General features: G+C 44.8%; 2 protein-coding genes across 4 annotated transcripts; one reads left to right on the top strand and one right to left on the bottom strand.

The window, feature by feature from the left end:
- Positions 1–820: 820 nt before the first annotated feature.
- Positions 821–3,925, bottom strand: LOC116800465. Of its 3 annotated transcripts, XM_032715611.1 has the most exons (4): positions 3,768–3,925; positions 3,087–3,563; positions 2,338–2,530; positions 821–1,230 (listed from the first exon to the last, which is right to left on the bottom strand). In XM_032715611.1, the coding sequence occupies exons 1-4, from the start codon at positions 3,847–3,849 to the stop codon at positions 1,017–1,019; spliced, it is 966 nt and encodes a 321-aa protein (XP_032571502.1). In that variant the 5' UTR covers positions 3,850–3,925; the 3' UTR covers positions 821–1,016. The 3 variants fall into 3 exon arrangements, 2 of the variants coding, with proteins under 2 accessions (XP_032571502.1, XP_032571503.1); XM_032715612.1 differs by lacking the exon at positions 2,338–2,530 and having other exon boundaries at positions 1,143–1,230; positions 3,768–3,923; XR_004361417.1 differs by lacking the exons at positions 821–1,230; positions 2,338–2,530 and adding an exon at positions 2,611–2,917 and having other exon boundaries at positions 2,982–3,563; positions 3,768–3,923.
- Positions 3,926–7,541: 3,616 nt separating this feature from the next.
- LOC6619115 (mitochondrial fission 1 protein) lies at positions 7,542–8,711 on the top strand. The gene is made up of 6 exons (XM_032716228.1): positions 7,542–7,653; positions 7,713–7,780; positions 7,847–7,895; positions 7,952–8,119; positions 8,384–8,496; positions 8,636–8,711. The coding sequence occupies exons 1-6, from the start codon at positions 7,609–7,611 to the stop codon at positions 8,655–8,657; spliced, it is 465 nt and encodes a 154-aa protein (XP_032572119.1). The 5' UTR covers positions 7,542–7,608; the 3' UTR covers positions 8,658–8,711.
- Positions 8,712–23,528: the final 14,817 nt, after the last annotated feature.

Below are 23,528 nucleotides of genomic sequence, written 5' to 3'. Positions count from 1 at the left end.
AGTTTGTTCTTCATGTGAGGTTGGAGGTGATCGTTGAGCTGCAACAAATATTTAAGAAAATACTCAACGAGCTTGATTTTGAGAAAATCGAAAGTGATTCGGCTGAGAAATTACATTCTCATAACGCTTAGGTCCTATATTCAGGGGGAAGATCGCTGCCCTCTTTTGAGTTTCCTTAATTTGCTGGAGGCTATGCTAACTGGTTCAACATGGGTCCACCCAAACGCTTCAAGACGGCCAAGGTAAGGGACAGGGTGCTAGTGGCGCAGCGGAAAGCGGTGTACCGGACCAAATACCGCTGGACAACAGAATAAGCTCATCCGGACCGCGCCAGCAGAATAGGATGCCAAGCATGCCCGGCCACCAGCAGCAGTAGCAATAACAAGGAGAAGTCCTGCACCCACCGCCGCAACAGGCATCCCAAAGCGGCGTTCAATTTCCAGGATTGCCACAAGTAGGACCCGTTGGAATGGTTAAGCCCCCTTACGCCATGCCACAGCCACCTTCACATGTTGTGGGTCAACAAGTGGGCCAGGGGCCACTAAGCGGCATGATGTTTCATATGCCACCGCCGATCCCGGGACAGGCAATGCAATAGCCTTCCATGCATCAACACCCATATCCCCATCAGCAAGCGTAGCACCAGCATCCACGTGGAATCCACCATGCTTGTATTGTACCGAAGAAAGCGGCTCACGAAAGCAGCGGACGCATGGACCGAGTGCACTTGGGTGCTATTGCACCTACACCTTTGTCTTGTACATATCGGATCGATGCAAAATATCCTTCGCTAAACCCATTAAAAACATATCGTTCGAAATCGCTTTATAAACCTCGTCTTTTTATTGCTTTGAAATAGCTAATTAAAATGCTTATCAGCTTAACAAATAATTTCTCATTAGATTAAACTGCCTAGATGGTAGTAGTTCCTATAAATAAACCTTTCCATCTAAAGATTAAAAAACAAATTATAAAAAATTATATCCCTTATTTATAGGAATTCATTTTTCTTAGCTCTAAGTATTTTTTGGCTTTGTTATTTGCGATTTCTTAGATCGAATATAGCGTACAAGAAATGGCACAGAACCTAACGTGATACTTATTCTAGCAGGGGCAAAGACTTTGTGTACAGCATAGGCGACAACAAAGGTGCTCCCCGTTGCCACTTTTTCTAAAATGGCGGATGATGAAATTCCAATCCACTCCAGAGCTGGGACCAAGTTTATCCCACTGTGAAATAGAGCAAGAATAGCATAAAACATGTAATTTAAAATTAGGGTTCCAATTGATTATATTCAGAAAAAGAAAACATAAGGCCAACCAATTTATATGTTAATTATTCTCGATATTCTCTGTTAACTTGTAGAGTAGAAGGGTATACTAAAGGTTATTTGTTGAAAACTATGTAGGTAAAGCTATGTGACCATTTAAAATACGTATAAACTGTATCAAAATCGTTACTTCCCAGCAAAGCTCGGGAATTATACGCCCCATAAAGTCGAGAATAAGCCTGCAGATTACAGTCATTTTCCATTTCCGCGTGCACAGGAATAACCAAACATGTTGAACATGAACCGCCCCTTGATTAGGACACATCTGTTTTTTCGTAGTTAATTATAAGGTTGATTAGCATATTGAGAAGCTAGCCACTCAGCTCCAAAGATAATCGTACCCATAAGTACATATACCTTGCATTTAGAATATCTTTAAACCATTCAAGGTGCGATTTGAAGAATTTTTGGTACACCCGTAGATGTCGACTTAATAAAAAATTACCACTCAATTTAGTGATACCCAAATATTAATTATTCAAGAGCGTAGGCGTGCAAATTTTTGCAGTTTGTGGAAGAGGGCATTTTTTTGAGCATACTTTCGATGCGTTGGCCTCGCAAAAAGTAATCTTTGTTTTTATACGCTTTGTTTAGAGTAAAAGGGTAAAGATTTGTTGAAAAGTATGTAACAGGCAAAAGGAAACTTTTCCGACAATATAAAATATATATATTCTAGATCAGGATCGATAGCCGAGTCGATCTGACCCTGCCCACAAACTGCCCAGAACTGCCTCGACCACACTTTTGCATGTGATGTTTTGTGATATTTTCATATTGTGATATGTCATACTTTTCTTAGTCTTGTAAATTTCTATCGATCTGCCAAAAAGCTTGTATTTTAGCATTCTCTCTTGTTTTTCAGTTTATTGTAGGTGCCTGAATAACGTATAAAAAAACGCTTCCTTTAGTCTTTTAGATATCCCCTTTTGCTCTAAGGTAGATAAAGTAAAGCTTGGAAAACCAGTATTGTAATTTGGACAGCAGTCAAATTGTAGTGCCGCCTTACCTTGATACAAGCACATAGAAACCGCCAAGAGAAATCAGCGAAATTCCTACGTGAAAGGCCACAATAGGCGCTCCATATTCCTTAAATGCCTTCTTCAGCTGCTCACTTTTACTTAGTTTTGCACCTGTACTTGCATTTGTGGAAGAGTTTTGCATAGGCGATTGCGTGCTATAATTTCTTCGATTAAAAAACCCTGTAAAATTAGTTTAAAATATGTGTAGGTGAATGTATGTTTTAAGAATGCATATTGGAAAAACAATAAACACCATTTCATACAAAATATATCTATTTTATTTCAAAATTGTATACCAATTACTCGAATTTAAATGAGGTTCTGTATATTCCATGAAAAGTATCTTACAGATAAAAGAAAAGTGTTTTCGACTTGAATCTCTATCAGGATCGATCTGTCCATGTCCGTCCATATGAAAGTCCGAATATTTATACCTCAAAAAGCTAAAAAAGATGGTATTCGAAAAATACGTTGGGCACGTACGTTCGGTTTTCTTTCAATTTAATAAATTCCTTTGTCCATTTCAATCTTCAGCCCTGAAAGCTTCTATAATAGGATTCCTGAACACTGAAAACCAATCCTTAGAATGAATTCCTGATATATGCAGACATGTAGATGGATTTCTACTTACAATGTTATATATATGCATGTATACATGAAAATATCCATATACGAAAAAATGCTTCGAGTTACATATTTTTATTTTACTCGTTACTTTTTGAACGAAGCTTCTCACCTTGGTCATTCGTTTTAAGAGTAGCATTTTGATCGTAAGTCGCCCAATCCGCTCGCAAGCTATCGCGAAGAGCGCTGTAGTGAGAGCACTGCATGTTTTGCGCTGTAAATTTAAATTCCTGGGACCATTGTCCGCCAGGCATGTTCAGATGAGAAAATTTGTTGAGCCCCCCAAACGGTGTCGGTACATTGCTTTGCATCGCGGAATTAAGACTGATCGACCCGAAACAATCATAGGACTGTACATGTGGATCGTTACAAATATTTGAGTCGCTTGGGACTGCGTGAAAACTGTTGTCAATTGTGATATCAATGCTTGAGATTGGTGCTTGTGCATTAATCACTGTAGACGAAATGTCACGCGAGCGCTGGGGGGAGAATCGAGTTGTTTCCGCAGAGTCCACATTGATTGGAAGGGGAATTGAGGCTTCATTCACATAATTTCCCATTGCGACACTTAAGTGCAATTGTTGAACAGCTTTGTGTGTATGGAAGAGATTAAAATATACAAACATTAATACGAATTCGTATGAATGTACATACATACATATGTACATACTTATAACTATTGCGCATTTAATAACAAGTGTGTGCATATGTATAAATGTACTATATAGGTACAGATATATACATTATCTGTGTACCTGCCTATTTTTGAAGGCGACAAAAAAGGGTACGTTACCTGGACATCTCCTACTATGAAAAAGACAATCACGGAAAGGTCCTTTCAGCAGCGCAAATGTCTTGCCCGTTGTGATGTGCATTTTTGGCAAAGGCAAAATAAAAGTTTATTCCGGTTAAACTAATCAAGCCGAAGAACCCAACTATTATAAGCAATTGCTCTAGACCAATTGGAATTGGGTGCAATAAAAAATATATCGATATTTTTCTTGGAAAAATATTTTTCTATCGGTTTAAATTAATAACGTTTTTTTCGATTTTAAAATTATTTTATTATAACTAACTTCTTAAACATTTATTGTTCGTCTGCACATTTTCTAACTATTCCTGCAAAATAAGTACATTTTTTTAATTTACAAGTTCATATCAGGTCTTTTATGATTTCAGGGCACTCGTTACTTCCCGTGCCAGATGCGTGGCTATCGTATTCATTCATTTCCAAAACAAGATTGTAGTAAAAAATTTTAATATTTTCGGTTTATCTCCCTACAACAAAAGAGTATTTAAAAATATGAAATGTTTTTCCTTTTAAAAGAATATTCAAATGCTTTCATATTTTTGATGAAAACTATATAAATTCACAACGGTTTAGTCCTCTAAAGTCTTTTAAGTTCAAGACCCGGTCGGCGTGGTCAAGAGTGTAGTTCTAATGTACGATGGACCTCCAAAAATCGTTATGGTCTGTACGATATTATTAAGGTGGCTGTTCTCAGCAACGCCGTATATCTCTAGGCCGTATAACAGGCTGGGCGTATATGGACTTGACATTCAAAATGTGTGGCAATTTCGAATACCCAATTGAGGACAATAAAAAGTGTGTCGAAAAGATTTCGGTAGCGAAATTTTAGACTCTTTTTACCGCAGCTTCCCAAAAGTTTAGAGCTACGAAAGTTATGGTTGGTTAATTTTTATCGCTAAGAAAACAGTTCCTTTAATTCTAGTAGTTTGTTCGACGATCCAGTGAAATTCGTTGAGCTGCCGTGGTTTTCCTGCTTCCATATTTTGCATGCTCCTTGAGCAACAGTCTACTTAAGACTTCTAAATTTTTTGTCATCTTTAACTTAATTCTGCTTGTTCTCAACGGTCCTAAGGATATCAAGCAGGACAATTTCGGTCTTATGCGCAGAGATTAGCAAACCGACATTCTCCACCCAGTCGATGCACGAACTAATCACCGTTCCTGGTTTCTTTTTATCCGTTATTGTTCCGGTAACTGTTGTTGGGCTTGCTGGTGCGCTTTAATCCATCGTACTGACAATAGCAATCCAGAGGTATCCAGGTATGCTTTAACCAGCTTGATGATTGCGCATTACTTCTTACTGTCTCATTTTCAGATCTTTTAAAAACAAGTCCGTCCGACAACCTTGCATACTGCGTTGGAGCACGGAGGGGTTCACACAGTTCAAAATTGTACCAGCAATGCCCGCTGATATATTTATACACTTTCCGCGCAACGGCGGAAAAAACATGTCCTCCAAAATCCGGTTTCCAGCTCCTGTTGATAGATCCACCAAAACTTCATTGTGTCCTTTTAAATATTTATTTTCGCTATGGTGGGGACGTGAGAGGCTTACGAAGATCAAACCAATGAAATACGACGAGCTTATGGTATCATATATTATATATAGGCATATTTAGGCTACGTAAAAAATTGAAATCTATGTCTTGTAACAAGGGTGGGCGCAAATATGTTTCTAAAACAAGGTATTCGTTTGATTTTTTTTGTTTGTGATTTTCTATTTAGAATTATATCATGACGAAATAAATTTTAAGTCGAGGTAGATAGAAGAAACGATATTGATAGGACAATATATGCTTAAACTCAACTTGCTCGTTTTTTTAGTTCCTTAGATCACAGCGTTCATAGATAGATGATAGACCGACTTTCAAACGGACATGACAGGATCGACTCGTCTAGTTCTGCTGATCAAGATTATATATACTTTATGGGGTCAGAAATGCTTCCTCTTCATTGTACTTTATGTTACATACTTTTCAAGGAGTTCAATCTTTGGAAAAGGTTATAAAACTAATCACATAGTAGTGCCCTTTCTGCGGCTATCACAAATATAAAAAATTTTACTTTATATAAAAAATTAACTCCATATTAATACAAATGCTAATTTTGTTAATATCTACAGTGCCAAAAGTGTGTAAACTTGGAATTTGTTGTTTATTTTTTTGTATATTTAATATTTTTAATTTGTTTTTTGATTTATAAGTAAAATAAATATTGTTTAATTATATTTCATAAAAAATCCACCTTGGCCGGGATGAATACCGGGGGACCGCTTACTTAGCGCCTCGTGCGCGTTGTATTCCCGTATCCCTCAGAGACTCAGGTTTTATTTATTCCTTTAGACTGCTAATAAAGAATGATCTGTATGAAATTGTATCTCAGTCGTGCCCAAGGAACCTATACAAGAAAAGAAATTTATTGGTTCAAAGAGGAGAAGTGTATATGCAGTAAGCTATGAAAAATGTGGTGGATGTACACTGTGGAACACGTTATTTTCTACTCTATGCCCCGAACGCTCATTTGTTAGTACAGTATGGTTGATTATAGAATTTACTCAGTGTTTACTGTTTTTAATTATAAGCAATTCAAGTTTTGCTCTTGCGTAAGTGCAATTTTTTAAACTGGCTCGTCCAATTGTAGATAAGCCGTTTTATCAGCAAGCAACAGAGAACTTTCCAGGTTATCGAGAACGGTTACAGAACTTATAGCGTACTTTGCAAAGCAGAAAATGAATTCGCGTATTTCATAAGCAACACTATCACGAATTGCTTTCCCTCCTCATTTCAATGTCGCTCCAGACGACTAGGACAGCTCCATCTCCCCTTACAGTGAATCAGGTAGACGTCGATGACTTACTACCTGATCCAACAACATTAAGTCGGAAGGCCAAATCGGATGCAGAAGAGAAGAGGAGTTAAATCTTGTACGAGATAAAAAAAAAAGCTGTGGATAGGTTCATATTAAATCTAATAATAATAATGGTAATAGCCGAATCTATGTACATAATGTCACATAATTCATTTCAAAAATGACTTTATGTAAGAATATTTTTCATTAGAGTATTCAGCTAGCGACGTGTGAATAAGGCAATGATTCGAAACGGGTGGCACCCATTGAGTCCATCAAAAAGCAAAGAAATTTTTCTTTATTTACCTTTTACCCTTTATTTCTCAGACCCGTCACGCTTCCACCCATACAGATTTTAGGCGTACGGGTATAACAACCTCCAAAAATACCTATAAAATAGGATAAAAAGAGCCAAAGATGTTAACATTTTTTTCTTAAAAACTGTAAGTAAAAAATTATTTTCTTGTTGCTCATGATGCTCATTGTTACAAAAAATATTTAGAAATGAAGCTTCACCAAGAAATTTTTAGATGTGAGGGATCATCATAAAAAAAAGGTTCTGCTAACATTTCAAAACATCATCTGATCTTCAATGCTTGATTTGGTGATGTTATTCTGTATTTCTTTTTGATTGAAATGTCTCAATATCAAAATTGATAAGTATAAAATTTAAAATTTTATAAAATTTAACTATAGTAGTAACAATCTTGCGTGAATTTGCTAAACTTCTTAAAACTCCAATCATAAATGTTTTTTGTCTGAATTAAAAATACATTCTATTTACGGAGTACCCCTGATTAATTCTTCTCAGTGGCAATCGAATATAACAAGGGGCACTAAAAATGTGAAGGAAGTCGTTCTTTGGGAATTGTGTATAAGCTATACGCCTAAGCTTATATTTTTAGAATGAACGGTTACTCTTGGCGTAAAATTCTCTGTATATAATTTATTTATTTGCTAACAACATCTAAAAACAATGGAGGATCTTTTAAACGAAGTTGTACCACAAGAAGATTTAGAAGTAAATAGTATAATTTTAGTCTTGATTGTTATAAAATAAATATTTTGCATTTGCTCCAGAGATTCGAAAAAAAGTATCATCACGAACTTGAGTTGGATGGTGAAGTTACCACAGACACAAAGTTTGAGTACGCATTCCTAAATCCAAAAACTTTAAAATATCTCTCAATTCTGAATTTTTAATGACACAATAGGTACGCATTCTGTCTGGTCCGAAGTCGTTACACAAATGACATTAGAAAGGTGACTCACTTATAAAGCGGTTAAAATGTAAATATAATATTTTATTTATAATCCAGGGTATTATGATTTTGGAGGAATTGGCTCGTACGCATCCAGATGGAAGGCGTGACTATATATATTACCTTGCGTTTGGTAATGCTCGTATCAAGGAATATACGTCTGGCTTAAAATACTGCCGAGCTTTCCTTGACATCGAGTCAAATGATCAAGTTCGCTCCCTTGAGGTTAGTAAGATGTACAAACATGTCACACACCTTACACTGAGGAAAGCAGCAATTTCTATATAATGTCCCATAGATTCAAATAATTTTTTGCTCCACTTTTTTGATCACTTATGTATGTACATGATGGTGGTTCCAAGAAACACAATAACAAATGATGAAGCGTGTTAAATGTACACATATAAGAATGAAAAACATATTCGTGTGATCCTCTCTAATGAACAAAAAGTATTAAGAATAATTACTAATTAACTTTACATATTTCAGGAATATATTAAAAAAGAAATCGATAAGGAAGTTGCAAAGGGTATGGTGGTTGCAGGCGGAGCAGCTTTAGTACTTGGCGGAATATTGGGACTTGGCATTGCTATGGCTAGAAAGTAATATATTATACAAAAACGTTTTTAACCGAACAATGTTCTTTTAAAAACAAGCAGTTGATAATTAAATATTTATCATTTAAATTAAATCTACAGTCACTAAATTATTAATGCTATGTGTACATTGTTTATTTTATAGTAAACAAAAACGGGAGAAATAGTAACGTCACCACTATTTACGGAAAATAAAACCTTCTCGAAGGGAGCACATCAAAGATGTTATGAAGTTTAATACTTGAGATACGTTAATTTACTACATCAACATTCTATTTAATCTTTATGTACGGTTAAATCAATAAATTATTCAATTGTTGCTTGTAGATCGATGTGTGCGTTAATTACATATGTTACGGTATAGTGCTATGCCGACTCAGCTAATTTAATTTAACTTGAACAATGTTTAAATCATTTCGTCCGTGGGTTCAATAATTGTTTATTATTATTTTTTTTTTAAATAAGAAAGGACTTTTAAGGTAACTGGCCGTAGTAAATATAATGATCATCGGACTTCCTTTAAGGTGAATCCTATTGTTGTTTTTCGTCTATACATAAAAGAACTTCAAAGGGTTAGTAAATACCGTTTCTTCGTCCCGGTTGGGTACAAAATAATATGATCTCCGTGGGCCCAGAAGACTCTTAACTCCAGTAATCCAAACTGCTCTACTATTTTTAAAGTGAAATTGGGTATTTCGGATATTATTTAAGGCTCGGGATTGCTTTTTTTTTTTTTTTTTAATTCGTTTATTGAACCATTAAGATTAACTATTTACAAAATAACATTATAACATTAAGGAGGGCAAATCCAGGACTCCCCGCAGTATGGCCGTGAAGAATTGCTTCGCGAGGACGATCAGGATTTGCTCACTCGTTGACCCTCCTGGCTCCAGCCTCCACTTCCAGCTGCTGATCAGCTGCGTTAGGTGGAACGTTATTTCGCCATGCTTCCGTACTAGCCACGGCTTGAGGTTGGGTATCAGCTGCTGCGTCCAGCGACCCTTAAGCTCGTTGTTCCACCTGTGCTGCCATGTCTCCAAGGTGTGCTGCCTTGTTTCAGCTCGTATTGCCCTCTTGACGCAGGGGGAGAGGCTTCGACCGTGGGTTTGGTTGAAGACCACTTTGTTTTCCTGCGCTAACAGGTCTAGAGGCGGTATTCCTGCGATCACCAATGCCGCCGCATTGGACACTGTTCTGAAGGCCGACAGTCTGTGGGTAGCATTTAGGCCCTGGGCGTAGCTTTCGGTTCCAAGCGCTTTTGCCCACACGGGGGCGGCATATAGCATGGTCGCTCGGGTGACGCTCGTCAGCAGCCTTCTACTATATATCGCCCCATTTACTCCTGATGCTTTCGAGCTTTCCCGGAACGAAAGCTTGGTGTCTATCATGACTCCCAGGTACTTAATTGCCCGAGAGGAGGACACCGGATGCGGATGATCCTGACTAGGTAGGCTTGGACGCTGAAGCCAATTAGTGCTTCTAGGATCCGGTCCCATCTCGCTGTGTTGAAGGCGTTCCTGATGTCTAGTGTGACCATGAGGCAGTACTCTTTGCTACCCCCCTTCCATCTGGTGCCCTCGATTGCTTGGACCGCTACTTCGACCACTCTGTTGACCGCGTCGACGGTGGACCGCGCTTTCCTGAATCCAAACTGGGACCGTAAGAGGTCACCCGCGTCGGCGATAGCCCTCTCTAGCCGAATGCACTCTAGTTTCTTCAGGAGCTTGCCAGTTCCATCGATGAGGCATATTGGCCGGAACGAAGAAGGCTCCTCGGGTGGCTTTCCTGGTTTTGAGAGGAGCAGCAGCTTTTGAACTTTCCAGCAACTCGGGAAGACTCATTCCGTCAGGCACTTGGTGAATGCCTTCGCAAATAAGTCTGGCTGGAGGTAGAGAGCAAGCCGAAGCGCCCAGATCGGGATGCCTTCGGGCCCGGGGGCCTTGCCGTCCTTTAGCAGTTTTGCCAGATCCAGGATCTCTTCACTGCTGACCGTGGCGTTGGTTTCGACGTGGTCCCCTGTGGCTGGGTCGGCGGGGCGTAACCCATCCATCACAGGGAACAGATGTTCCGCTACACTGCGGAGCATCGGGTCCAGTAGCTTGGCAGTCCTTGAGTACGCCTTCTTGACCACCACCTTGTAGGCACTTCCCCATGGGTCGCTGTCGGCAGAATCGCATAGGTCGAGGAAGCATTTGCGCTTGCTCTCCCTTATAGCTATCTTGAGAGCTTTTCTGCGGGCTCTGTACTCGGATTTACGTTCGGCAAAGGACTCCGCACCTCTCGCGCGTTGGTAGCGACGTCTGGCGGAGAGGCACTCTCGACGAGCCGTCTCTATCTCCTGGTTCCACCAGTAGACAGGGGCTCTTTGTCGACTATGCGTCCTGCTCGTTTACATGCTGACATCGCACGCGGCCTTCAGCCGCCTCATCAGCTCCACTGCCGTCAGCTCGGCTCCTTGTCTGATCGCCGTGGGTAGGAACTGCTCTCGAAATACCTGCGCGTCCAGAGTGTCCGTCTTGTATTTAATCCTGGCTTGGGCTGTTGTCTGGGCTTGGGACGAGGGAGGGCCTGCCCCAAGAGGGCATGGCCAAGTGGTCACTGCCAGTGTAATCCTCGCTGAGTCTCCACCTCGTTATCCTGTACGACGAGCCGCTAGTGAAGGTGAGGTCTATCACAGCCCAGTCTGGCGCGCCTGAACGTGTGCCGGTTTCCATGGTTAAGAAGAGCCAGGTCCAACATCGCGAATGCCTCCAGCACCATCCTGCCTCTCGCGTTGGTGGTTGAGCTGCCCCAGCTCTCTGGCCATGCGTTGAAGTCGCCCGCTATGAGGAACTGGGTGCGGCCTCTAGCATCCGCTGCCAGTCTATCTAGTGCCCGGCTGAATGCGATTAGGGTCAGACTGGGAGCTAGGTATACGCTGTACACCCACCATCTGCCTACCCTAGCCCTAACAAATCCGATGTCCGAAAGAACATCGGTTAATTGCTGGGCTTCTCAGCTGCACCTCCAGATCGCTGCTTTCTTGGTGCGGTCGAAAGCCCAGTCTGGGTTATCCGCCGTCCGGTAGGGCTCGCTGAGTAGCGCAAGCTCCACTCTGCGTTCACGCACCGTCTGCACTAGCAGGTCTTGGGCTGCCGTGCAGTGATTCAGGTTTAGCTGAATCAGACGCATCATTGCAGTGCCTTTGGTGCTCCTTTGCCCGCCAATGGGCACTTCCGGGTGTCTATTTGGTGGTTGGTCGCTTGGCTTCCTCTGCTTGCGCACAAGAAGCACTTAGCTTCGTTATGGCACTCAGCGGCCTTGTGTCCCGCGGTCCCACATCTGAAGCAGCACTGGCTTCTGTCAACGGTGCTTCTGCAGTGGGCCGCTATGTAGCCTTCATACAGACATCTGAAGCATCTTTGGCGTGGCTCCAGCTCCTTGATCAGCTATTGGGACCATCCTACCCTCAGCTTGCCACGCTTGATCAGCGGGTCCGCCAGATTGGCTGGGACTGATATTGAGCAGGGGAAAAAAAGTTGCGACGATGGGAGATATACCGCTCCAGCTCGGTCGCCAGAGCCCCGAGATTATAGTGTGCCGCCTACGCGGGGGGGTTGGCTATTGGTCTGCTCCTTGACTTTTTACACTCTTCTTCTGCCTCTCCTGCTCGATTTATGGATCTGTCTCCGGGTTTCCATGGAATGTTGCCAAGGATAACCGTTGGCCGCCCATTTATGTTTGCTACGCCCGGAGAACAGATCGTTAGGTGATTTCCGTAGCTGCTAGCTTTTGTCAGTGAGAGCACTGAGAAGAAAGCGCCACCTATGCCAGGGAACTCGTGCAGCCGAGCAGCGCTGCCAGACCTAGGAGCTTTTGCGGTTTGCCAGCACTGCTATCCCAGCTGACTGCGTTGTCAGCTGGCGTGACTGGCAAGTGGCAGCCACCACAACAACACACGGGACGAAGAGAAAATAGCGAAGAGAAAGTTGTTTGCTACTCTCACCCTGTCCTGCCCCATGGCCCTGAAGATCGTCGTCGGCGGCCGATCCCTGGACCCTTGGAGCTGTGCCTACTGCTGGTGAGTACGGCCCAAACATTGTGCGTTAGGGACAGCCGCTCCTGTCTCTGTCGGGCCGGCGCGACCCGGAAAATTTAGAGATTTTCCAGGAGCGCAAGCTCGATGCACTTCGGCTCGGGATTGGTGGCTTCTGTCAACGGTGCTTCTGCAGTGGGCCGCTATGTGGCCTTTTTCCAGACATCTGTAGCATCTTTGGCGTGGCTGCAGCTCCTTGATCAGGGATTGGGACCATCCTACCCTCAGCTTGCCACGCTTGACCCGCGGGTTCGCCAGGTTGGCTGGGACTGCTATTACCGCAGTCTTCCCTCTGTACTGCGTTTGCCGGAGGCTCTTGATAGCCACCACTGCTGCAGGGATCTCTGCCTTGGCCTCCAGGGCCCTCTTCAACTCGTCTTCCGTAGTGAGCTCGTCGAGGTCGCGAATCAAGAATATCTTGGATTGAGTTACCGCGCGAAGGCTGGCGCGGTCTCCTAGCACCGCTCCCATGTCCATCTTGAGCTTCTGCGTCAAGTCTTGGGCAGAGGCACGTAGCTCGAGGAGCAGTTTGCCTTTGGCCGTCCTCTTTACCCTTGATATGTTCTCCCTGATGGCCCTGAGCCTAGCGTCCTTGTGACCAGGGACAGCACTTCGCTGTAAGGTAAGCCAGCTGAGGGGGTGATAACCAGCGCATCTGGTCTCTCCCTCGGCGGTCTCTTCTTGCGCGGTCCGGGCGGTTGCTGCAAGCTTGGTTGCGACTTCTTTCCCGCTACAGTGGCTTGGGGCGGAGGCCTTGGTAGGCGCTTGGGTCCCGCAGCCTTCTGGTGGTCTGGTTGCTGGGCTCTCTTCGCAGACAGCGCCGTGCGATCCTTTGGCTTAGGGCTGCCCTTAACGTTGCACGGTTCTTCGAGGCCGGATGGGAGCTTGGGGGTGGTCTGTTGACTAGCATCTGCTTTTGCCGTACGTCCGACCTGCGTTTTCTCCGCTTCCGGCAGCCTAGTGCGCAGCTTTAATTGGAGCTCCTTCAATCTGGCGAATGAGTTCTTCATTGCCAGATTAAGGCTCCTCACCCCGTTATGGTTGACCTTCGACAGAAGGTCGTCCAGGATTGCTCCCATCTCCTCGATTTCTAGCTGGGGGGTCTTGACCCGCTTTGCTAGTTGAGCTCTGGTAGGGGGTGATGTCGCTTCCAATGGTCTCTTGGGGGTGCCATCGCTCAGGTTTTGGGGTGGGGTCCTTAGTACCTTTGACCTTTCCCAAACGCCAAGCTTTCTTTTTCTTTACTTGCACTTGTTGCATTGCTTGGTCCGACGGCCAAGTGTGCCGCCGTCGGGTCGGGGATGGGGGGAATATTGGGTAGGGCCTCCAGAATCCGTGCCCTAGCCTCGGGATTAGCCGAGGGAGTATTTCCACATGTGTGATTACTTGAAGAGTAATCAAGTTGTTTCCAGACATTCTAGTTAATTGTTGCATTTTATACCTCCTGCCAGGTTTGCGGCTTAATACCTATCGCCAGGTTTTAGATTTACTGCCGGCCGATACGTCGCAGACGCAAACCATTCTGCCGGCCAACTTGTCTCAGACGTTGAAGGGTTTTTAATTATGCTGATGCTCGGCTGACAAGAGTACAGGAACAGGACACGTAGCCGCCCACTTTGGGTCAGACGCGCCGTAGGCTTTGGGTGGTGGTGGGGGAGTGAGCAGGGGAAAAAAAGTTGCGACGGTGGGAGATATACCGCTCCAGCTCGGTCGCCAGACCGATGTTAAAACGAATAATTCTGTGATCTGACATTGACTCCTCAGGAGATACGTGCCAGTCGCTTATATGCGAAGCCACTGATCTGCTGGAAAGTGTAATGTCCAGAACCTCAGATCTTACCCTGGTAACTAATGTCGGAACATTGCCGACATTTAGGATTTCTAGATTGTTATTCAAGATAAATTGTAAGAGTGACTCACCTCTTTGATTTACGTCGCTGCTGCCCCATATCACGTGATGTGCATTTGCATCACATCCGATGATGATGGGTGAGTGTGTCCTCTTGCAGTATTCTGCCAGTGCAGTGATTTCGGGCGGTGGGCACGCCTCGTCACCGGCAAAGTATACCGATGCCACCACAGTCTTCTTCGCTGCTCCCACATCTTCTACCACGATCGGTACACAGTCCCGCGTGAGAAATTCTGTAAGTATATACTAATTAATACTTCTACATGCCAGGATACAGGCTCTAGGGCTAGAGGCCCGTTGATCCCAAATTACCTTGGCGTTCTTCACGTACAGTCCTTTTATTCCCTGGTTATACCAGGGTTCCTGTACCAGGGCTAGCCCAAGATGTTGTTTGGTGAACATCCTTGCCAGCACAGCCGAGGCCGCCTTGGCGTGATGGATGTTCACCTGAGTTATCCCTGTACTTCCGGCCATTAGATGATCGGCTCCATCGTCGGCGTTGCTGATCTGGAGATACACAGATCACCATCCACCGGTATCGCTTCTTCCTTACTTAGCAGGTCTAGTTCCATGCCTAGCTCCTGAGAGGATAACGGGGTCTGATCCCCCATCTCGATGATGGTCGCATCAAGATCCTCATCATCCGCCAGATCCTCGCTGGATTCGGAGAGCTTATTGGGCTTCTCCTTCTCCGCGGAGACTGGTGGATTTCGAGGAGTCTCGACCTGTCTTGTGCCGGATTTGATCGCTTTGGCCTTCTTTAGACCACAAACTGAGATGTCTCCAAAACTGAAGCTCAGCTTGTAGTCACTAGAGATAATCTTGGCGCATGAGTTGTCATCAATGCCAAGGCTGAGGAGCGAGCCACCACCCTCATTCTTCCTTGATATGAGACGCCAGTTCTCAGTGTCCAAGTCATTCTGTTTCTTGATCAATTCCATGATCCACTTTGTTGTGTTGTCCCCTGTCCTGGGGCAGAAGATGGTGATGTTGTGTGACGATGGCAGGTCGTCGCCCATCCTTACCTCCAGGGAGACACCGCTCCACTTACTGAGGCTGGGGACTGCTGATTGCAGCCACTCAGCAGTGGTTGCGTTGCGGCAGTCCACTATCAGGTGGCCCACCCTGAAGTGGATTCCTACAAACTTCATTGGAGAATCCCAACCGGAGAGGACTATTTCCTCCAGTAGTGCGTCCTCGAAGAGAGGTTCTCACTGCTGAGGATGACTTTGGGGTACCCCTCTGGTACGACCGCAACCTTAATGGCCCCAGTTTCGGTCGCATATGATGGCTTGCGTACCTCAGTTGCCTTTGCAGCCCTTGAGGTACTTGGGCCATCGAAGGGAGCAGTCAGTGGCCTGCTCTTCTCCACCTTCTGCGGTGTCTTTGCCAGAGACAAAGCTTCCGTAGGTGACTTGCCCTGTTGAAGGTAACGAAGATACCACTTCGTTCTGGCCCCGCTCAGCCCCTTACGGTTAGGGTCACCCCGGGCCCCAGGCTGACCAAGTTGCGGTAAAGGGTTTTTAGCACGTCCCGCTTGGCCGGCTTGGACCACATTCGAGTGACTCGGTGTGGTTGCCCGATACTTCCGTCCCGAAACTGGGCGTGCTTGTGCCGTTGGCGCACTCCGTTTACCACCGAAGTAAGCCACTCTCCGTCAAGGAGACGGTCCGCGTAGTTTCTTGCGACATTTCCCGTAGTCCACGCCTGCGGTATTTTAAAATTATTTGGTCTATTCCTCATAGTACCCACAAGTTGCCGAGAAATAAAAGGTCCGCCCGGGCAGAGATCCGCAGTACCCGGGTAAGGCTAACTAGACCGGGCGGACGCCACTTGCCCGGACTCTCCGTTATCGACTGGGCTAGTTATGTCGGGTCGAATGACACCTTAGTCCGGCCCGGAGGTGTGGAAATTTTTGAGAGTTACCAGCTCCAGCCCAACTACGATTAGCCAGCACTCTTAGCAGAGACATAACCTAACTAAGAGCCCGTTTCCAGCCGCCCTCGCGTGGAGAGTGTAGTTGCACTTCCAGTAGTGTGTCACAATTACGGCGCGTACCACCGTTGGTGGCGCGTTCATCCCCTTGTGATACCTACTGGTGTGGCGGCTCTTTTATGGAACTCTCTTTTATATAGGTAAGACTTTAGAAGCTTATATATGTTTTGAGGCACCAGCCATACTCTATCGAATGCTTGTGCAACGTCTAAGAAGAGAACTGTGCAATATTCACGGTGTTCAAAGGCAGTGCGAATTTCTGTTTTGATGCGGTTAACCTGTTCAATGGCTTGTGAATTGTTGGTGTGATACGATCTCGAACTGAATCCACTCGTTTGTTTAGGCGACTCTTGAGTTCCTTGTAAACAATGCATCCTCGCCAGTTGGTTGTGTGTTTTTTGCCACTTAATTGAACTGTCGTTTTAATTCTTAGGACAGTTTACAGTTGCAAACGACGCAGATGGATTTTAGGATGCAGTACGCTTTGGTGTGGCCATATTCTTGGCAGTTGGTGCACTGCACAGGCTGCCTGCGCTTGTGTGGCTCTTCTACGGTTATTCTTCGGTGCAGTAAACTGTAGCTTATGTATAGGATTTACTTCATTTTTCTTGTTGGCTGACTCGATGGTTCCACTTCGATTTTAAAACGTGGCTGCGGCTCTTTGTTCCTGTTGAGAATGTTAATCAGCGTTTTGGAGTTGAAGTTCTTCTCCTTTAGTGCCGCGATAATTTCGGATGAGTTCACTTATGACTCTATTTCTTTAATGACAACCTGCAATCCTTTGGCACTTTTCAGCTGGTAGGTATAGTAACTCTTCCCAGCTTCGTCCAGGTACTTGGTCACTGATCGGTGGCTAGACTCATCCTGAGTCTGCACTTTCGTTTCTTGTATGTTACCCTTAGTAAGAGGTAAAACATGGAACTTGTTTTCTCCGATAATTGCAGCTAGTTTGTTAACCAGCGCACTTGATGTTTTCTCACGTATATATATATCTGGCGGCTGTATCTTCTTCTGCCCCTGCTCCTGGACTTCGCAGTCAACCAATACTGCAAACCTATTTTATCTTGAGTCGTTGGAGGTGTTGGCTCGATTTATTTTCGGCTGATTACCAGCCTGCTTGTGTTGTGGGCTTAGCTTTCGCTTTATTTGGATGTAGCAATCCAGCCCTGTTTGACAAAGTTTTTTTTTTTGTTTTGGTTCTTGTCCGCTTCTGCTTTCAAGAGTCGATGTGAGTGCTCTTGCTTTCGTTGTTGTTGGTACAGCGGAATTGTACACCGCTGTCGGTTTTGAGCATAGAGTTGATGTTGATGCTGTTGCAGTTGTTATTTATCGCTTATTTTAAAACGATCGATTTGTTCGTTGTCTATTTGTTTTTTAGTTTTACTTTATTATTCCACACACAGAAAATTTTATAGTATATCAATTTAACATTGCCAATAGCGTCTCTTTCGCTTTCGATTTATTTATATATTTTATGTTATTAACTATTTACTTCACTGAACTAAGTGATTTTATACGGAGCTCGATGAAAACACGTCCAGATTTCAAATAATAGATTTCAATTAATATTTAAAAGCTTACTTCATCAGTATATTTATTAGAATTTATCCAAATCATCTTAAAGCAAAGTTCTAAATTACAAAACTCAAGGCCATCAGCGGAAATCATGATCAGCTAAAAGTCACTGCATTTACGATAAACTAGAATCCCAAAGCTAAGATCAAGCTTTGTAATGTTTGTTTATTAGGAGCTTTCAGAGTGTTCTAACATAACAGCTTTAGTCGCCAATACACTCTTCTCTTTCCAACGGACGCACCCAATCAACCTAGCGAGGGATCACTTGTGTTGCCACTGCCACTCTGACGCCCACAAGCCGCCCAAAACTGCCGCGCCCACAATTTTAAAATATGCTCTGATATTTTTCCATAAATTTATTAGTCTTGTAAATTTCTATCGATTTGCCAAAAAAACTTTTTGACACGCCCACTCAAACGCCCTAAAGCAGCCGAACCGGTTAACCCTACACTTTGAATCAATCTTTAAATTTTTTCTCATTTTATTCCCTAATATCTATCAATATCCCACCAGCATGTAACGGGAATCTGACTGAGGTACTATCCGTTACCGCATATCCGTTAACCGCAAGTGGATCTCCGTTGGAATTAGTCTAGGACGACCCAGCACCTCAATCAAGGTCCATCGCAGCGATGAAGATGTCATAAGGTTCGCATAAACCCAGAAAGTTTCTACTTCACTTTCTAATCCATTTCTGATCGGAACACCCATGTCGCACATCGTAAGTCGGCAGCCAATAGTTGTGCAAGTGTCTTAGTTTGTGTATCGAGTATTTATTTATTAGTATTTTATTGTATCGAGTTTAATTGCTAGCCCATAACCATTGAAGTCGAAGATGTCCGTTCATAAAGATGATAGTTATGAAGATTTTAGATTAAAATTTAAATATTTTATATCTAAATTAAATATTAATATCTAAATTAAAGTATGAAATTCGAACTAAGAAACATAGGCGTAACGTAACTTCAGAAGTCATAAAGAAATAAGGTCAAGTCATAGATTAGAGTCAACAGAAGAATAGAATACAATGGAAGAGAATAGAATAGAATTGCATAGAATAGAGTAACCAGAATGCAAGAAGTGTAAGAATTAGTGAAACATTAAAATGTGCAGTTACAGTTTTCTGCGTACGAACGAATAAGTAAGTCTATAAGGTGAAGCGCTTTCATAACCTTTCATAACCAATTTATTAACTGTCTGGCAGTTCAATGTGTAACCAAACTTATGATCAAAGTTTTCACATTTGCAGTCACATTTTGCTATTTAAATTCAACTCTAATGAAGTGAAATAAACCAAATTTTAGTGTTTTATGTATAATGTATAGATAATTAAGAGCAAAGAAAGTCTTACTTTTAATTAACGTAATGTTTTCGCGTATCATATGTAGTAAATAATAAGAGAAAATAATAAAAAAAAATCGTACGGAAGTCGACAACAATTTTAACTCCATGCTAATCCGAGAACTTCCGTAGACCAATTGGATAAAAGAATTGCATAATTAATTTGGAATCGCGATGGCCATGGCAGGGTGAGAAACTATCACCCCCCACTTACATTTTGGGGTGTGCTCTGAGAGAAACTCCCTATATACCCTTTTGCATAGCTATCATTTTAATTTATGTAGATATGAATGCGCACCCAAATGCTGTAACCTCAAAAGAACACCACGACAGTCGCTGACGAGATAGATTCGGATTGAAAGGCGTGCGGGTTTAGCGGCAGGAAAATACAACCAGCTCAACGTTGTTCGTTGCAACTTTGGAGACACAATTAAGCTCTACGGCACGTCAGCTGTGCAATTATATATTGTTATCTATTGTTACCTCTATCGCGCTCGCTATCTATTTTGTACTCTCGCGATTGCAGTGCTTAGATATCTGTTTATGCTGTACAATTTAGTCGCTTATAACTCGATTTCGTACTTTACACATATGCACATCGATTCAGAATCTCGTTCGAGCATACAAAATCAATACACACTAACTCGGTCTGAGTCCATCATTTCTGACTTTTTCTAAGTTCAAAAACTGTAAATACATTTTTCTTATTAGTTAAGGGAATATATGGCTGTTTCCATTCCTAGACTTCTGATTATTATGTAATTTATTTCTTGATATCCCCTCTCAACGTCCAAATATTATAGCTAGTCTCCGAATTAAATTCAGTATAAAACTGCGCTACACCCATAACTTTGATTCAAGGTTCTCTGCTGTTTCTTGTTTTACGATTTTGATAAAGTCGTACGTACCAGTACCAGCCCTTGACTCACAAAAATAAGCGACATGAAGAAATAATTTTTTTAGATGGGAACACTTATCTAATCCTAACAATCCCGAGCCGAGTCGAAAAAAAGTTGCGCTCCTGGAAAATCTCTAAATTTTCCGGGTCGCGCCGGCCCGACAGAGACAGGAGCGGCTGTCCCTAACGCACAATGTTTGGGCCGTACTCACCAGCAGTAGGCACAGCTTCAAGGGTCCAGGGATCGGCCGCCGACGACGATCTTCAGGGCCATGGGGCAGGACAGGGTGAGAGTAGCAAACAACTTTCTCTTCGCTATTTTCTCTTCGTCCCGTGTGTTGTTGTGGTGGCTGCCACTTGCCAGTCACGCCAGCTGACAACGCAGTCAGCTGGGATAGCAGTGCTGGCAAACCGCAAAAGCTCCTAGGTCTGGCAGCGCTGCTCGGCTGCACGAGTTCCCTGGCATAGGTGGCGCTTTCTTCTCAGTGCTCTCACTGACAAAAGCTAGCAGCTACGGAAATCACCTAACGATCTGTTCTCCGGGCGTAGCAAACATAAATGGGCGGCCAACGGTTATCCTTGGCAACATTCCATGGAAACCCGGAGACAGATCCATAAATCGAGCAGGAGAGGCAGAAGAAGAGTGTAAAAAGTCAAGGAGCAGACCAATAGCCAACCCCCCCGCGTAGGCGGCACACTATAATCTCGGGGCTCTGGCGACCGAGCTGGAGCGGTATATCTCCCATCGTCGCAACTTTTTTTCCCCTGCTCAATATCAGTCCCAGCCAATCTGGCGGACCCGCTGATCAAGCGTGGCAAGCTGAGGGTAGGATGGTCCCAATAGCTGATCAAGGAGCTGGAGCCACGCCAAAGATGCTTCAGATGTCTGTATGAAGGCTACATAGCGGCCCACTGCAGAAGCACCGTTGACAGAAGCCAGTGCTGCTTCAGATGTGGGACCGCGGGACACAAGGCCGCTGAGTGCCATAACGAAGCTAAGTGCTTCTTGTGCGCAAGCAGAGGAAGCCAAGCGACCAACCACCAAATAGACACCCGGAAGTGCCCATTGGCGGGCAAAGGAGCACCAAAGGCACTGCAATGATGCGTCTGATTCAGCTAAGCCTGAATCACTGCACGGCAGCCCAAGACCTGCTAGTGCAGACGGTGCGTGAACGCAGAGTGGAGCTTGCGCTACTCAGCGAGCCCTACCGGACGGCGGATAACCCAGACTGGGCTTTCGACCGCACCAAGAAAGCAGCGATCTGGAGGTGCAGCTGAGAAGCCCAGCAATTAACCGATGTTCTTTCGGACATCGGATTTGTTAGGGCTAGGGTAGGCAGATGGTGGGTGTACAGCGTATACCTAGCTCCCAGTCTGACCCTAATCGCATTCAGCCGGGCACTAGATAGACTGGCAGCGGATGCTAGAGGCCGCACCCAGTTCCTCATAGCGGGCGACTTCAACGCATGGCCAGAGAGCTGGGGCAGCTCAACCACCAACGCGAGAGGCAGGATGGTGCTGGAGGCATTCGCGATGTTGGACCTGGCTCTTCTTAACCATGGAAACCGGCACACGTTCAGGCGCGCCAGACTGGGCTGTGATAGACCTCACCTTCACTAGCGGCTCGTCGTACAGGATAACGAGGTGGAGACTCAGCGAGGATTACACTGGCAGTGACCACTTGGCCATGCCCTCTTGGGGCAGGCCCTCCCTCGTCCCAAGCCCAGACAACAGCCCAAGCCAGGATTAAATACAAGACGGACACTCTGGACGCGCAGGTATTTCGAGAGCAGTTCCTACCCACGGCGATCAGACAAGGAGCCGAGCTGACGGCAGTGGAGCTGATGAGGCGGCTGAAGGCCGCGTGCGATGTCAGCATGTAAACGAGCAGGACGCATAGTCGACAAAGAGCCCCTGTCTACTGGTGGAACCAGGAGATAGAGACGGCTCGTCGAGAGTGCCTCTCCGCCAGACGTCGCTACCAACGCGCGAGAGGTGCGGAGTCCTTTGCCGAACGTAAATCCGAGTACAGAGCCCGCAGAAAAGCTCTCAAGATAGCTATAAGGGAGAGCAAGCGCAAATGCTTCCTCGACCTATGCGATTCTGCCGACAGCGACCCATGGGGAAGTGCCTACAAGGTGGTGGTCAAGAAGGCGTACTCAAGGACTGCCAAGCTACTGGACCCGATGCTCCGCAGTGTAGCGGAACATCTGTTCCCTGTGATGGATGGGTTACGCCCCGCCGACCCAGCCACAGGGGACCACGTCGAAACCAACGCCACGGTCAGCAGTGAAGAGATCCTGGATCTGGCAAAACTGCTAAAGGACGGCAAGGCCCCCGGGGCCCGAAGGCATCCCGATCTGGGCGCTTCGGCTTGCTCTCTACCTCCAGCCAGACTTATTTGCGAAGGCATTCACCAAGTGCCTGACGGAATGAGTCTTCGCGAGTTGCTGGAAAGTTCAAAAGCTGCTGCTCCTCTCAAAACCAGGAAAGCCACCCGAGGAGCCTTCTTCGTTCCGGCCAATATGCCTCATCGATGGAACTGGCAAGCTCCTGAAGAAACTAGAGTGCATTCGGCTAGAGAGGGCTATCGCCGACGCGGGTGACCTCTTACGGTCCCAGTTTGGATTCAGGAAAGCGCGGTCCACCGTCGACGCGGTCAACAGAGTGGTCGAAGTAGCGGTCCAAGCAATCGAGGGCACCAGATGGAAGGGGGGTAGCAAAGAGTACTGCCTCATGGTCACACTAGACATCAGGAACGCCTTCAACACAGCGAGATGGGACCGGATCCTAGAAGCACTAATTGGCTTCAGCGTCCCAACCTACCTAGTCAGGATCATCTATTTTTCTGAACACTGTGGAACACCATGTACGACGGGATACTTCGCCTACCGCTGGTCGGGCGGAGCGAGATCGTAGGCTTCGCGGACGACGTGGCCTTGTTCGTTGTTGACAAGCATCCCGGCAAGGCCGAGGAAAGGTGTAACCAAAACATCAGTGCCATTGAACATTGGCTCAGTTCAATGGGGCTAGAACTGGCGCCGGAGAAGACTGAGGCTGTCCTGATTAGCTCAAGGAATGCAGTGGAGACGGCCACTGTCGAAGTAGGTGTCCTCCTCTCGGGCAATTAAGTACCTGGGAGTCATGATAGCCACCAAGCTTTCGTTCCGGGAACACCTAGCCTACGCTAGCTCGAAAGCAGCAGGAGTAAATCGGGCGCTATCAACCATAATGTTGAACATCCG

The sequence above is a fragment of the Drosophila sechellia genome, chromosome 2R, assembly GCF_004382195.2.
Source record: "Drosophila sechellia strain sech25 chromosome 2R, ASM438219v1, whole genome shotgun sequence".
In the NCBI taxonomy this organism is placed as follows: Eukaryota; Metazoa; Arthropoda; class Insecta; order Diptera; family Drosophilidae; genus Drosophila; species Drosophila sechellia.
The sequence above is the reverse complement of the archived record's forward strand: the minus strand, read 5'-3'. Positions and strand labels throughout refer to the sequence as shown.